We start from the raw sequence: 14,421 nt of genomic DNA, 5'->3' as shown, positions 1-14,421 counted from the left end.
TTTGTGCCTTTTCCCCTCTGCCTTACCAGGTTGGCATCGTAGAAAAAGCCTTTCCGTAGCTGCAGCAGGGCCAGGCGTGCCAGAATGGGGGCTGTGTGGGGGCTCTTGGACAGTGCCACCAAGAGGGTCTTGTGGGCATCTTCAACACGGCCCATTTGGTAGAGAGCATCTGCACTCAGAAGTCTGGATATCTCATCACTGGCATCCAGCTCCATCAGCAGGGCTGCCAACTGGTGAACTCCACAGGCATCCCTTGGAGAAGGGGAATGAGAAGTCTAAGTCAGTAACACAGAGGTTAAGATCACATCTTGGGCTACCTAGTCACCAGTGAGGCTTCTCTGCTCTCCTCCCCACCATCCTTCTGTCTTTCTTCTGGTACATACTGACTGGATGAACCTGGGTAAATTATTTTAATCTCTATTGCTAATAAATATTTATACATATAACTATATACTTAATGATATATTTAAATATTTATATATCTAACAATATATTTATGTATTTAAGTATTGTTTGCTCAGCTACATTTAAATATTTGTATATTGAGCCATATATTTAAATATTTGTTTGTTTACATGTTTATTTTTATATATTTAATGCTACATTTAAATATTTGTGAATATAAGGGTATATGTATATATATTTAGCTATAGTTAAGACTCTATTTCCTTAGGTTGTAGATGAAATGTTAATCTTCGGAGTAAAGAGAGAGACTGTCCATGCTAGAGTTCCCTAACCCAATGAAACCAAAGGTCTGTGTTTTTTTAAGAGAGAGTTTACCTTACAATATTATTAGGGCAGAATGAGAAAATGATAATTGGTTATTTTTTAAAATCAGGTTTACAAATTACAAAGCACTTTATGTCCTTTTTCTCCTTTGACCTTCACAAAAACCTTGTAAAGTTGGTAATACAAGTATCATCACCTCCATTTTAATGATGGGAAATTAAGTGATTCACTTAAAACCACCTGGCTGGTATGAGTAGTAAAGGCAGAAATTGAGAACTCAAGTCTCTTGAATTTATGGTTTCATAAAGTTATATTCAGGGGGCATCTAGTCTAATTGTTAAATTACAGAAGAAGAAACTGAGTCCAAGAGAAGCCTAGTGATTGGTCCAGTTAGTGAGTAGTGGGGATGGGTTTGGAATCTCAATTTCTACTGTTACTTATAACTGTGTCATAGACTTCTTGGGAATTTTGTAGGATTTAGAGTTTAAAGGAACCTAAAAGGTCATGCAAGGTTGCCTTGTGTCCAAGGTCCCTTCCACCTCTAGTCTAGGGTCCTGTGGTTCTGTCATCCTTCCCTTTCCTTTTATGGAGGAGCAACATGAGGTCCAGAGAGGAAATGACTTGCCCAGGGTAATGAAGGCAATATTGATGACATTAATAATATTAATAATAATAATAATACTGATAATGGTGATGTTGAACAACATTTACATGGCCTTTTTAAGTCTTGCAAAGCACTTTACATATATTTTCTTATTTGATCCTCACAATAAGCTTGAGAGACAACCGCCACTATAATTCTCATCTTACAGAAGAGGAAACTGATCAGGTCTGAGAGATGTTAAAGTAGCTGATCCAGAGCTACACGTGCAGTAAATGACTGCAGAAGAATTTGAACTCACGACTTTTGACTCAAAGTGCAGTACTAAGCCACCTTACTAGGACTGAAAGCAGACCCTCTAATCAACTATAAATCTGGCCTGCTTTCCATGATATCCCATCTGCTTGAGATACAAAAGAATAAAAAATCCTATTCTTAGGACGTTAGTTTGTAAGCTCCTTGAGGGCAGGGACTGTTTTTGCTTGTTTTTCTATCCCCAACTCTCAGCACAGTGTCTTGTGCCTAATAAATGTTTATTTTCTGACTAACTCTTCCTCCTGCTTTTATTCTCTCATCCGGCTAAAAGGGAAGTCACTTAACTCCTTTGCCTCATATTTGTTATTATTGTCCAGTCATTTCAGCCATGGCTGATTCTTAGACCCTTCACTGGGGGTTTCTTTATTTTTTAGGTTTTTGCAAGGCAAATGGGGTTAAGTGGCTTGCCCAAGGCCACACAGCTAAGTAATTATTAAGTGTCTGAGGCGGGATTTGAACTCAGGTGCTCCTGTCTCCAGGGTGGGTGCTCTATCCACTGCACCACCTAGCTGCCCCAAGTAGAATGGTTCACCATTTTCTTCTCCAATTTATTTTATGGATGAGGAAACTGAGGTAAACAGAGTTAAATGACTTACCCAGAGTCACACACATCTGAGGCTGGATTTGAACTCAGGAAGATAAAGTCTATGTACCATGGAGCTCCCTAGTGGTCCTAATGGTTGGGAAAATACCTGCATGGCCTTCAAATAAAAGGTGAGGGATGTAAAGGAGTCCCTTAAAAGGGTCATCATTGTCGATGACTTGTAAAGGCTGAGGGATGGGACTTAGGATTACCCCTCTTTCATGGGAAGGCTGCCCTCTTCCTCTGCTGCCTTCTTCCACCGGGTTCTGGTGCCTCCTGGTGTGGGCTCTTCCCTCTTCTGCAGCATCTTCTGCCCTTCCTCCTGCAGCACCTTCAGTAGCAGCCCCCGCTGATTCCAGGGGACATAGGACTTGACGGTGAAGATGGTTTCTTGCAGCCTCAGCCTGGAGGCTGTGATGTAGTCCAGAGTGGCCAGGTAGGGGTTGCCCCCCAGCAGCCTCAGCAGCCCGCGCCCACAGAGGGCCCTCACACAGCTCCCAGGGTGGGGGGCCTCATGCTCCACCACTGCCTGGAAGTCTTCCAGGGCTCTCCCACTCTCCCCTGCGTGGAGGGCACAGAAACCCCGAAGGGTGAGCAAGGTGCTAAGGTAGGTGGGGTGCTCTGAGCGTAGAAGGTGATCGCAGAGCCCTAGGGCCACCTGGCCTTCCCCAGACAACAGCAGGCAGTCAATGAGCCGGATGCTCAGCTCCCGCTGGGCCCCCAGGGGAGCCACATGGAGGAGGAAGCGTAGTGTGTGAATGATGGGAGGCAGCAGCTCTGTCCCCCCGTTGGCTCGGAGCTCCACGCGAGTTCTCACTGCCTCTCGGAAAAGGGCAAAGTCTGTCTCCAATATCTCCTGGGCTTGTGCTAGGATCTGATCCACATCCCCGGGGGAGAACAGCTCCTCCAGTTGTCTCTTGGCAGCGTCTGGGTTCAGTCGGAAGGCTTCCTGGAAGTCCTGGAGCATCTCCCTGCTCCTGCGCCCAAGGGAGAAGGTGGCTGCTGCCCGGGTAACCAGCAGGGTGGAAGGACCATCTCCTTGGGAAAGGAAAGAGCAAGGTTAGCAGAAAGACAAGTCATTATCAGGTAACTGGAAATAAATAAATAAATATATATATATATATATATATATATATATATATATATATATATATATATATATATATCCCAATGAATCATCTGTGTATTTAATTCACAGGTTGACTAATTGGAGGGCAAGATGGCCACATAGAGATCTCATGATCAACCTTATCATTTTACAGATGAAGCAACTGAGTTACCCAGGTAGCAATCATCATGAATATATTCGAAACTCAGGTCCTCTGAGCTCCAAGGTAGATTTTCCCAACTGAATTCATGTTGTCTCCCTGGCAGACTAGTTCCTGTTACCGAATGAGAAAAGGGGGCTGGGCCACTCCATTTATTGTCCCATTTTCACGATCATTGAAAGCCTTTATCAGGGACTAGTTACACCAGAGGATTATGAGGGGGCTTTTTCACTCTAACATCCTGTATTCTATGAATCAAATCCTCCAGCAAATCAAAACCAGAACTTTGGTGTTAAACCAGGCATCAGACTGACTCACATTTGGGGAGATTGGCAGCATTTTCACCGTTTTTAAGGAGTTCTATCCTAGATCCCTAAATATTTTGTTTTTCAAGTTGTGTCAGATTCTTTGTGTCCTCATTTTCTGTTTTCTTGGCAGAGGTATTGGAGTAGTTTGCCATTTCCTTCTCCAGCTCATTTTACAGATGAGGAAACTGAGGCAAACAGGATGAAGTGACTTGCCCAAAGTCCCACAGATAGCAAGTGCCTGAGGCTGGATTTCAAATTAGATCTTCCTGACTCCAATCCAGGCCCTCTATCCGCTGCAGCACCACCAAACTTCCTCAATTCTATGCTATGGAAGTTCAACAACATTCCCCCATTGAGGACATAAAGACATGAACTCATATCTGGAATAGGTCACTGAATCCACTCAATCTCCAATACTGATGAGGAAACTGAGGTAAAAGGAAGGTGAGTAATATCCACAAGGTCACAACAAAGATGGGATTAGAACCCACAGGTCTATAATTGAAAGGTTATTGAGTTCAACTTTGCTTCTTGAACAGATGGGGAAACTGAGGACAAACAAATTTAAATAATTTGCCCAAGGTCACATGGTCAGATGCATTATCTTTCATCTATGGGGGAAGGGGAATGTGCTTTATATAGTACCTACTATTTTCATTTATCTCATATATTGAATTATTTCATTTGATTTCCACAACAACCCTAGGAGATGGTGTTGTTATGATCCCTATTTTATAACTGAAGAAACTGAGGCAAGGAAGTGACTTGCCCAGGGTCACACAGCTAATCAGTGTCTGAGCCTGGATTTGAATTTTATATCTGGAACTTAAAGAAAGATTGGCTAATTGATTGACTTTTCTTAAATAAGACATTTCCTCTCCATCTCCATGCCTTTCTATGGGTGGTTCTACATGTCTGTCATGTTCTGTTTCCTAACCTCCATCTCGTAAGGCCTCTGACTTCCTTCCAGAGTCATTTCAGATCCTATCTTCTGCAGATTTTCCCTGGCTGGCATTTGTCCATTAAACCAACCACTAGGTGTAATGTTGAGATTTTTCTTTTAGCTTCATGGCTAATAAAGGCAGCTAGATGGCACAGTGGATAGAGCACCAGCCCTGGAGTCAGAAGGACCTGAGTTCAAATCAAGTCTCAGATACTTAATACTCATTATGTGACCTTGGATAAGTCACTTAACCCTGACTGCCTCCCGTCCCGGTCCAACACCAGTCATCCTGATTCATATCTGGTAACTGGATCCAGATGGTTCCAGAGGAGAAAATGAGTCTGATGATATAGCAGCACAACTCCCCCCTCGCTCAAATACAATTCATGTGCTTGTTACGGTATCACCTCTGTGATATCATGATCTTCTTCAAGAATGAAGGACAAACGGCAATAGGAACTTAAAAACTGGATTTTAGTACCTTGGAGTTTGCCACCAGTCGAGGCTGATTCAAGGACCCGGCTGCACATGGTTATGCACTCCTCCAATCTGTTTGCCCTGAGCAGAAATACAGCCTGCATAGAGGATGCCTGAGTCTCTCTGGGGATCAGGGCAGCTAGGAAGCGGTGGCAGTGACTGGCCCACTGACTTCCAGCTACCTCTGCCTTGTGTTGTTCCTGGAGATAATCTTGGCAGGTGTTGATGAGCAGGGGGAGGTGATCCCGTTGGTGAGAGAAGATAAAACCCAGAGTCTGGCTGGCATGAGTGATGAAAGCCTGGAGGTACTCCATCACACCGTTGCCCACTTTGTCCCCAGACAGGATCCAAGCCAGTGCTCGCATGAGCTGCAGCTCCAGGGACCCTGGAGCATGGACATCCAGAAGACTATCACACCGCCTGGCCACCTCCTCGTGTTGTCCCTGCCCCAACAAGGTGGTCAGTCTGTAGAGGGAAGAGGCCAGGTTGTTGGGATGAAGGGCATTGAGGAAGGTGGAAGCCAGGGATACAGTGAGGGAGACCACGGCCATGCCTTCCCAATGGATGGAGGGGATCTGGGCCTCTCTCCGACACCAGGCCTCAAGCATGGAGACCAGCCTCCCAGTCTGCTCCTGGCTCAAAGACTGTTGGACCCTCTGGACCACAGAGAATGGGTGGCAGCTGAATGCAGCCAGGTAGAAGGCGGTGGCCAGGGGCAGCTCATCCAGGGCCAAGTGCCGCTCTCCTTCCTGGCACAAACGGATGGTGAGCTCCTGGATTGACATCCCTCATGGGCTCTTATGGGAACATCTCTTGGTTCTTACCCTAGGTGAGCACCTAGAGAATGGAGAAGAGAGTGGTCAGTGATACCAGGCCTTCAGGAGGTCTGTGACCCTCAATCCCAACCTCCCACAATACCCCCTGCCAATATTCTTGCAGGAACATTCCTCTTCACAGCTTCATCAATGCAAAAAAATGCTTTGTGAAGGCAAATGGTTCCTGACTGGCCCTATGGTACACTGGAGATCACTGCTTTTCACACAGAAAATGCTAGGTTTGGACCCCAGTGGGGAGCCATATATATTTTTTTAAAAGTAACCTCAAATTAGCAGTCAGGAAAGTTTGGTTTGAATTATCCCAAACAGTTTGCTTAACCTTTCAGGCCTCAGTTTACTTTTCCATAAAATGAAGGAGTTGAATGCAATGGCCTCTGCTATTCCTTCCATCTTTGGATCTATGATTCAATCATCCCATGATCCTTCTCTGCGTCATAGTTTATTTTTCCATAAAATGAAAGAAACAAATGCAATGACCTCTGTGATCCCTTTTACCTTTGGATCTATGATTCAATCATACCATGGTCCTTCCCTAAGCCTCAGTTTCCTTTTCTGTAAAACAAAGAGTTTGGATGGCGTGGCCTCTGAGATCTCTTTCAATTCTAGGCCTAGATCGGTATGATAAAAAAAGGCTTGTTTTGCTTGGTCAGAGAGGGCAGAAAGAGGAGTAAAGATGGAAGGTGTGGCACCAAAATGGAATGGACACCCTCTCCAGGAAGGTGGTGGGCACCCCCCATTACAGGCCTTCAGGAAGTAACCAGATGAAAACTTTTAGGGGAATCTCAAAGGCCACAACATTCAACCCCTTCATTTTACAGATGAGGAAACTGAGACCCAAGGAGGTTAAGGCACAAGGTCACATGAGGAAATTCTTCAGGGATAGATTGGACTCATCAGCTTCTGAGAACTTGCCAATCTCTAAATTATGATAAGCATAGACTTGGTGACCAGTCCCTGCATGCAGCTCTAGGCACCAACCTAGATAGGTTCAAAGAAGCTCATCCCCATCTTGGCTCTGTGTCTGAGGACTTTTTAGCCCTAAAAATCATCTCTCTGTCAGCAACTTTGCAGAACAGGACTGAGATACTTGATAAGGGATGTGGGAAAACTGGGAATTTCATCTTGGAGAAAGCACTGTCAGATCGTGGCCAAGGCACCTTCTCAGAAAAGGCTTGTGAAATGAAAGAAATGACACCCATCCTGTACTCCAATGGCTTAATGCAGGAGATGTAAGAAGCTCAGAGCAGATGCTCAGATATCCAGGATCCTTAGACTTGCTGGATCAACTCCCTCATTTTACAAATGGAGAACTGTGAAAGATGCAAGAATCATTATCCCCATCTTAGAGATGAAGACACTGACACAGAGGAGTTAAATAATTCATCGGACATTACACAGTAATTCTTTATTCTCCCCTCCCCTTTCCTCCTCTTCTCCCCTCCTTCTCTCTCCTCCCCTCCTTTCTCTTCCCCTTCCCTCCTCCCCTCTTCTCCTTTCCTCTTCTTTTTTCCCATCTCCCCTTCCCTTTCTTCCCCTCCTCCTCTCCCCTCCTGTTCGTTCCTTTCCTTTTCTCTCCTTTTCTGTTTTTTCTTTAAAGTCTGGACCTCCCCTGGTCCATTCATGGACCCAGTCCCACTCTGACTGGCACAGAAACATTGACCTATTCCATTTTCCAACCTGAGCTGATTCACGCCTCTTGAGGCACTTTCAGAGGACAACCATATTAATACCAAACTTAATTCAGACACTGGTTCAACTTAGGTCACTGAAAGCAGCTAGGATAAAGCACTGAATCTGAAATCAGAAGATCTGAGTTCAAATTTACTATCAGACACTTATTAGCTGTGTGACCCTGGGTGAGTCACTTAACCTGCCTCAGTGTTCTCAATTGTAAAATTGAATAACAATTGAGCTATCTTCCAGAGTTACTGTGAGAATAAAAAAAAATGAAGTCATCTTTGTAAAGTGTTCAGCATAGTGGCTGGCACAGAGGAGGAGCTATATAAATGATTATTCCCTTCCTTTTCTCTCCCCCTTTGAAATTCAGAAGTCCTGACCTCAAGAGATTCACCAGCTTCAACATCTCTATTAGAACATGCCACAGGCATATGTCACTGTGCTTGTCTCACAGAGCTAGTATCAGAAGGAGAAGCTTAACTCTAGCCTGTAGCTTTTTCTACCACTTTTCAATTCTTTAATTGACATCCTGAGTACAAATTGAAGGACCAAACTGAGGGGACACAGACTAATTGGAGAGAGGGAGAGGAAAATTCCAGGAAGCCCCCAAGGTAGAGAGGAGGGAGAAATTTTTCTTCTTGCAATGGAGCCATTCATAGGACCACTGCAGGCTCTAGGGAGAGATTTGTGATTTCACTGATAGGTTCCTTCTACCAAGTAAAGAATTAATGAACTAAAAAAAATCATTTATTATATACTTATTATGTGCTGAGGATATAAACGCAAAAAGAAAGTCTCTGCCCTCAAAGAGTCATATTCTCATAGAAGACAACACTTATAAACAACTGTCCCATAACTTACAGCCAGAGAATCACTTAAAGATTAAATGATATGCCCATGATATGACAGACAGAGGTCAATTCTTTCTGACTATGACTCTAGCATACTATTTACTATACCCTATGACCTTTCTCGTTAGAGGCAATGCTGGAGGACTTTGAGGCCATTTGCTCTAGCCCCCTCCTCAAGGAAAGAGAAAGGGGGGGAGGAAAGTTACTTGATAACTTTAAGATACATTTAAAAAAATAATAACAAATTCTACACAATAGATTTGCAGTTCTTGTACAATCATGATTTTTTTTCTGTTCTACTGTGTTATGGAAATACTTGTTTTATTTCTTAAGTTCAGAATAAACTAAATAAAGGTTTTATTTTTTTTGAAAAGAGAAAACCATTCAAATAAAACTTTCAGATCCACAAAAAAGACAGGCCTTTGGGTGACTGGCTGAAGTAAAGCTCACATGTTGACTTTTAAGCTTTCTATCTATATGACTGTGAGCTGACTATTTAATCTCTCTGGGCTCAGTTCCTGGTCTATAAAATGAGGGTAGCTAAGCGCTGTAGTGGGTAGAGCACCAGCACTGGCATCAGGAGGATCTGAGTTCAAATTTGGCCACAGACACTTGGTACTTACTAACTGTGAATTTGGACATACTTAACCTTGATTGCCTCGCATCCAGGGTTATCTCCAGACATCTTGATTCATATCTGGCTAGGGGACCCAGATAGCTCTGGAGGAGAAAGTGAAACTGGTGACTTAGCAGAGCACCCCCTCACTAAGATCCAATTCACCTTCAAGTCATGGCATCACTCCCCTGATTCCATGGTCTTCTTCAAGAATGAAGGATTATCTCTGCAATGGAGAATACCATCTGTATCCAGAGAAAGAACTGTGGAGTTTGAAGAAAGGCCAAGGACTATTCCCTTTAATTTAGGAAAAAAAGCTGATATCTTATTGGATGATCGTGCTATCTCTTATACTTTATGTTTCTTCCTTAAGTATAGGATTTCTCTCTCAACACATTCAAATTGGATCAATGTATACTATGGAAACAATATAAAGACTGGCAAATTGCCTTCTGTGGGGTGGGGTGGAAGAAGGGAAGTAAAATCAGGGGGGAAATTATAAAACTCAAAATAAATAAGATCTTTATTAAAAAAAGAAAAAACAAAAAAAGTAAAAAAAAAATGAAGGATTTAAAAGAACCACAAAATGAGAAGATTGGGCTAACTGATCTATAAGGTCCTTTAATTCTTAAAATCCATTCTTGCCATGGACTTACCCTTTCCACAGGAAACTCCTCTGGGTCCTCCCATACTCTACTTAGGTTGAACATTGTCTTACTATCCTTGAGAACTAAGTTTAAGTTGCTCTATCAATTGCTATTCTCTGCCCATTCCTTACTCCCTCAGAGATACCATCCCCTATCTTCTTTCTAGAGCCCTCTAAGCATTGTTTTCCTCATCAGACTATAAGCTCCTTGTGGGCAAGCAGTCTTCTTTTCTTGGATTTGTATTCCCTTTGCTCTTCAACAAAATATACACTTAATAATCACCCATCAATCTTATTCTCCTATTCCTTTGCCACAATACATATTTAATAAGTTTTTATTAAATTGAAATTATCAAATGAGTCATTAAACAATGGTTACTCACACTACCTTGCTGTTGTTTTGTGGATTTTAAAAGAAATTGTGAGAGGTTAGGTTCCAGCTCCCCACCAGCTCCCAGGTCCCAGGTCTGATAGGAAAAATACTGACCCAGACACCAATGATCTGTACACCACACCCGGCAGACATAGCCCTGCCCAAGGCAGGTCCATGGAAACTATGACTCCCACCTCCATTAGCAGGTTGGGCACTAAGCATTTACTCTGGGAAAAAGTCTACTCCATTAGCTTTGAAGTGAGAGAGTGGCTTGAGTCCCTGGATGGTGTTTGGCTTGTGTCCTGGTCTCTTGGGGCTAGGGCTGGAAAATTGATGGAATGGGGATGGATGGAGGGAACCACTGCAGAGTCCACTGATGGGAATCACAGATTGTCAGAGGTAGAAGGGACCTCGGGGGTCATCTTATCTGGCCCTTAGCTGAGCTAGAATCCCCTTTATAACAACCCTATAAGACAACAGACACTCTCTGCCTCATGGCTCCTAGGAATAAGGTAAGGTGCGGGATTCCTTGGCCCTGAGGGTAGAGATGAAGATTGGGTGGGCTCAGTTGAAAAGACTTCTCTTCATTTTGTCTGTTCTCAAAGAAGACCATGACATCAGGGAAGTGATGCCATACCAGACATATGAATTGGATTTAAGTGAGGGGGCACTGTGCTAAGTCATCAGCTTCACTTTCTTCTCTGGAGCCTTCTGGGCCAGATATGGATCAGGATGACTGGAGATGGCCTTGAATGTGAGGCAATCAGGATTAAGTGACTTGCTTAAGGCCACACAGCTGGTAAGTGTCCAGTGTCTGAGCTTGGATTTGAACTCAGGTCCTTCTGATTCAAAGGCTGGTCCTCTTTCTTTCTGTCTGTCTGTCTTTCTTTCTTTCTTTCTTTGTTTTTCTTTCTTCTTTGTTTCTTTCTTTTCTTTGTTTCTTTCTTTCTTCTCTCTCTCTCTCTCTCTCTCTCTCTCTCTCTCTCTCTCTCTCTCTCTCTCCCCTTGGTACTTCATTCTCGTAGGTGAAGGGAGGTGAAGCTATGAAAAGTTTGTTATTTTCTAAATAAGGAAGAGAAAGTGATGAGAAGAAAGGTATTTGAAAAGCCAATGGGTGAGCGGTCTCTGCTTAAAGAAGGTAAACCAGAATTTCAGGAAAATTCCTGGAGATTCAAGTTTCTACAGATCAGAAAAGACTGGAGAGGCCCTGAAACATCCATGCTTCCTCCGGCTGTGATTCTCTATGGCTTCCCTCCTGCTGTCACCTCTTGCCCCAGGCCAGCCCAGGACACTCCTAGGAGTCCCCTAGCCCAGCTCAGTTTCGCCTAGCACAGCGCGCCCCAACCCAACCCAGTGTACCCCAGGTTAGCGCACCCCAGTCCATCCCACTCACGTCTGTGGGGGCTTCCCGTGTCCTGATCCAAGAAGGAGGAGGCAGCCGGTGCGGCTTGGGGGTGGAGAGGCAGGATGAAGGCGGTGCCCACTGGCCCCTGTGGCTCCGCCGGCCAGGGAGCTGTCCGCGCACGTGAGAGGTTTCCCGGGAGATCATCAACAGTGCCCTCCCTAGGGTAGCCCAGCCCTCCTTGGCTGCAAGCCCAGACCCATCCCTGGAGGCATCCTCACTCCGCCCAGCACCCCCATCCACTGCACCCCAACCCAACCCCAGCAGCCCCTCCCCTCCGAGCATTTTCAGCCTCGGTGACCCGACCCAAGAAAGGAACTCCAAGCCATCCCAGGAACTCCAGCATTTGAAACCAAACCTGCCTACCTTTGGATTCAGTCACTCGAAGATGCAGCAAAGCTGAGCAGCACCCAGGAGGGAGGTAGCCTCCTCTCACAGGCTGAAAAGAGAAAGTCACTGAAGGGAATCCTGCCCCCGAGGCCAGGCTCTGGAATCAAGCATTAATTCTCTAGACCTCAGGTTTCTCATCTGTAAAATGGGAATGGTGTGGCTTAGGATGGTGGCTAAAGCCCCCTTCCAATGTGAAATCTATGTGTATGTAGAGCCTATGTTAGCTTGTTTACAGTCAGGGGGAGGGAGGAGGGAAGGCAGAGAAGGAGAAATATGTCAAACTCAAAACAAAACTTGCAAAAAAAAATGAGTGTTGAAAATTACCGTTGCATGTAAGTGGAATAATGGGCAAATTAAAATGTTTAAATAAAAAATAACCTCATGGTTATACATGGACCAGAATATTATAACCTCATGGAGCAGAATTTCTTCATCATCCCTACACAATGCCCACTGACTGGGAAGGAAGTTGCTATTCCTCTGTGAAGGCAGCCCATATTGTCTTGGGAGAACTTTAAAGATTAGTGAGTTTGTCTTCGAGGAAGCCTAGATTTGTCTCTGTGACCGCCATCTACTGTTCCCATTGCTGCCTCGGAGGCCAAAAACAAATTCAATACTTCGAAGAATTCAGCAACTGAAGATAACTAAAATGTTCCCCTCCCCCGGCTCTCAATTTTTCCTTCTCCTTTCTCTTTTCTCTTTAGACAATTTTCATATGACACGGACTAAAAAATTCTTTACCATCTGACCTGTTGATCATGGACCTTCCAAAAATACAATGATGGAAACTCAACACAATCATCCAGTTGTAGTCTGACCAGGGAGGCAGTGGGTCTATCCTCTCTCTATATGCAATTCTTCTCAATGTAGTGGACAATCCCCTTTGCTGCCATATTTCACTTACCTTAAGCTTGGAGTTCACTAAGGCTCCCAAGTTTCCACTCCTCCAATTGATTTTCCTTTTTTTTTTCCGTTGCAAAACTATTTTTCTTTGTTTTTGTTTTGGGGTTTTTGCAAGGCAGTGGGGTTAAGTGACTCCCCCAAGGTCACACAGCTGGTTAATTATTAAGTATCTGAGATTAGATTTGAACTAAGGTCCTCCAGACTCCAGGTATTCACTGTGCCACTAGATGCCCTGTGAAACTAATTTATAAATAAAATTATTTTTTTCAATCAAAGAAAATTCATCTTTTTCCCTTCCACCCTAGCCCCTGCCATCCCACTGAGAAAGAAAGAAAAATAAACCCCCAGTTGTCAAGCAAAATAAATTCCTGAATTAACTATGTCTAAAATAATACAACTCACTCTGCTCCTAGTTCATCTCTATCAGAAGGTAGGTAGCACATTTCAGCACAAGTTTCTGGAATAGTGCTTGGTCATTTCCTTGATCAGAGGCTGTAAATCTTTCAAAGTGGTTTGTCTTTACCATGTTGTGATTATATAATCTTGGTTCTTCTGACTTCATTCTGCATCATTTCCTTTGTCTCCCCAGCACAACAGTATTACATCACATAGAATTTGTTCAGCCTCTCTCTATTCCTCCCCAAGTTTCAAATCTTTGCTATCATCAAAAGAACTGCTACAAATATTTTTCCACTTACGGGTTCTTTTCCTCCTTCTTTGATTTCCGGAGATAGGCTATAGATATAGGTAGTGATATTCCTGTCATATGGCTGTTTAATAACTTTTGGATTATAGTTCCAATTTGCTTTCCAGAATGACTAGATCAGGTTATAGTTTTACCAACAAAAGCAATAATGTATTTGTTTTATCATAACTCCTCCAGCATTTGTCATTTTATTTTTTGCGGTTGACTCTGTCTATCTGTGGATGTGGTCTGGAACCTCAGATTTTTTTAAAAGTGCTTTTCTCTAATTATAAGTAACTGAGATGGGGGCAGCTAGGTGGTGCAGTGGATAGAGCACCTGCCCTGGAGTCAGGAGTACCTGAGTTCAAATCTGGCCACAGACATTTAATAATTATCTAGCTGTGTGGCCTTGGGCAAGCCACTTAACCCCATTGCCTTGCAGAAAACCCTAAAAAACCTAAAAAGAAATAAGTAACTGAGAGTGATTTTCTTATGGATAATGATGGTATCCATTTCTTCCTCTGAAAACTACCTGTCAATATTCTTTGACAATTTATTAATTGGTGATTTGTTGTTTCAGTAACATCCAACTCTATGTAACTTAATTTCTTTTCTTTTCTATTTTTTGGCAAAGATATGGTTCACCATTTTCTTCTCCAGAAGAAATTGAAGCAGACAAGGTTAAGAGACTTGTCCAGGGTCATGCAGTTCATATGTGTCTGAAGCCAAATTTGAGGCCAGATCATCTCAAAGATACTTAGGGACACTGGGCAAAGTTTAGGGTGAAGGGTGAACAGAGACATAGATGGAATATTTTC

General features: G+C 43.5%; 1 protein-coding gene across 1 annotated transcript in view; it reads right to left on the bottom strand.

Annotated features, from left to right (window-relative positions):
* Positions 1-11,735, bottom strand: part of TTC34 (tetratricopeptide repeat domain 34) — a 61,253-nt gene extending 49,518 nt beyond the window's left edge. The window contains exons 1-4 of the mRNA XM_074192405.1: positions 11,617-11,735; positions 5,229-6,061; positions 2,441-3,266; positions 27-252 (exon numbers count right to left, since the gene is read on the bottom strand). Of these exons, the coding sequence (XP_074048506.1) occupies positions 27-252; positions 2,441-3,266; positions 5,229-6,009 (1,833 nt within the window). The 5' untranslated portion in view covers positions 6,010-6,061; positions 11,617-11,735. The remainder of the gene's footprint in view (positions 1-26; positions 253-2,440; positions 3,267-5,228; positions 6,062-11,616) is intronic.
* Between the last annotated feature and the right edge of the window lie 2,686 nt (positions 11,736-14,421).

Source organism: Macrotis lagotis, chromosome 1 (assembly GCF_037893015.1).
Source record: "Macrotis lagotis isolate mMagLag1 chromosome 1, bilby.v1.9.chrom.fasta, whole genome shotgun sequence".
Classification (NCBI taxonomy): Eukaryota; Metazoa; Chordata; class Mammalia; order Peramelemorphia; family Peramelidae; genus Macrotis; species Macrotis lagotis.
Note: the sequence above shows the minus strand (reverse complement) of the source record. Positions and strands in the feature narration are given on the sequence as shown.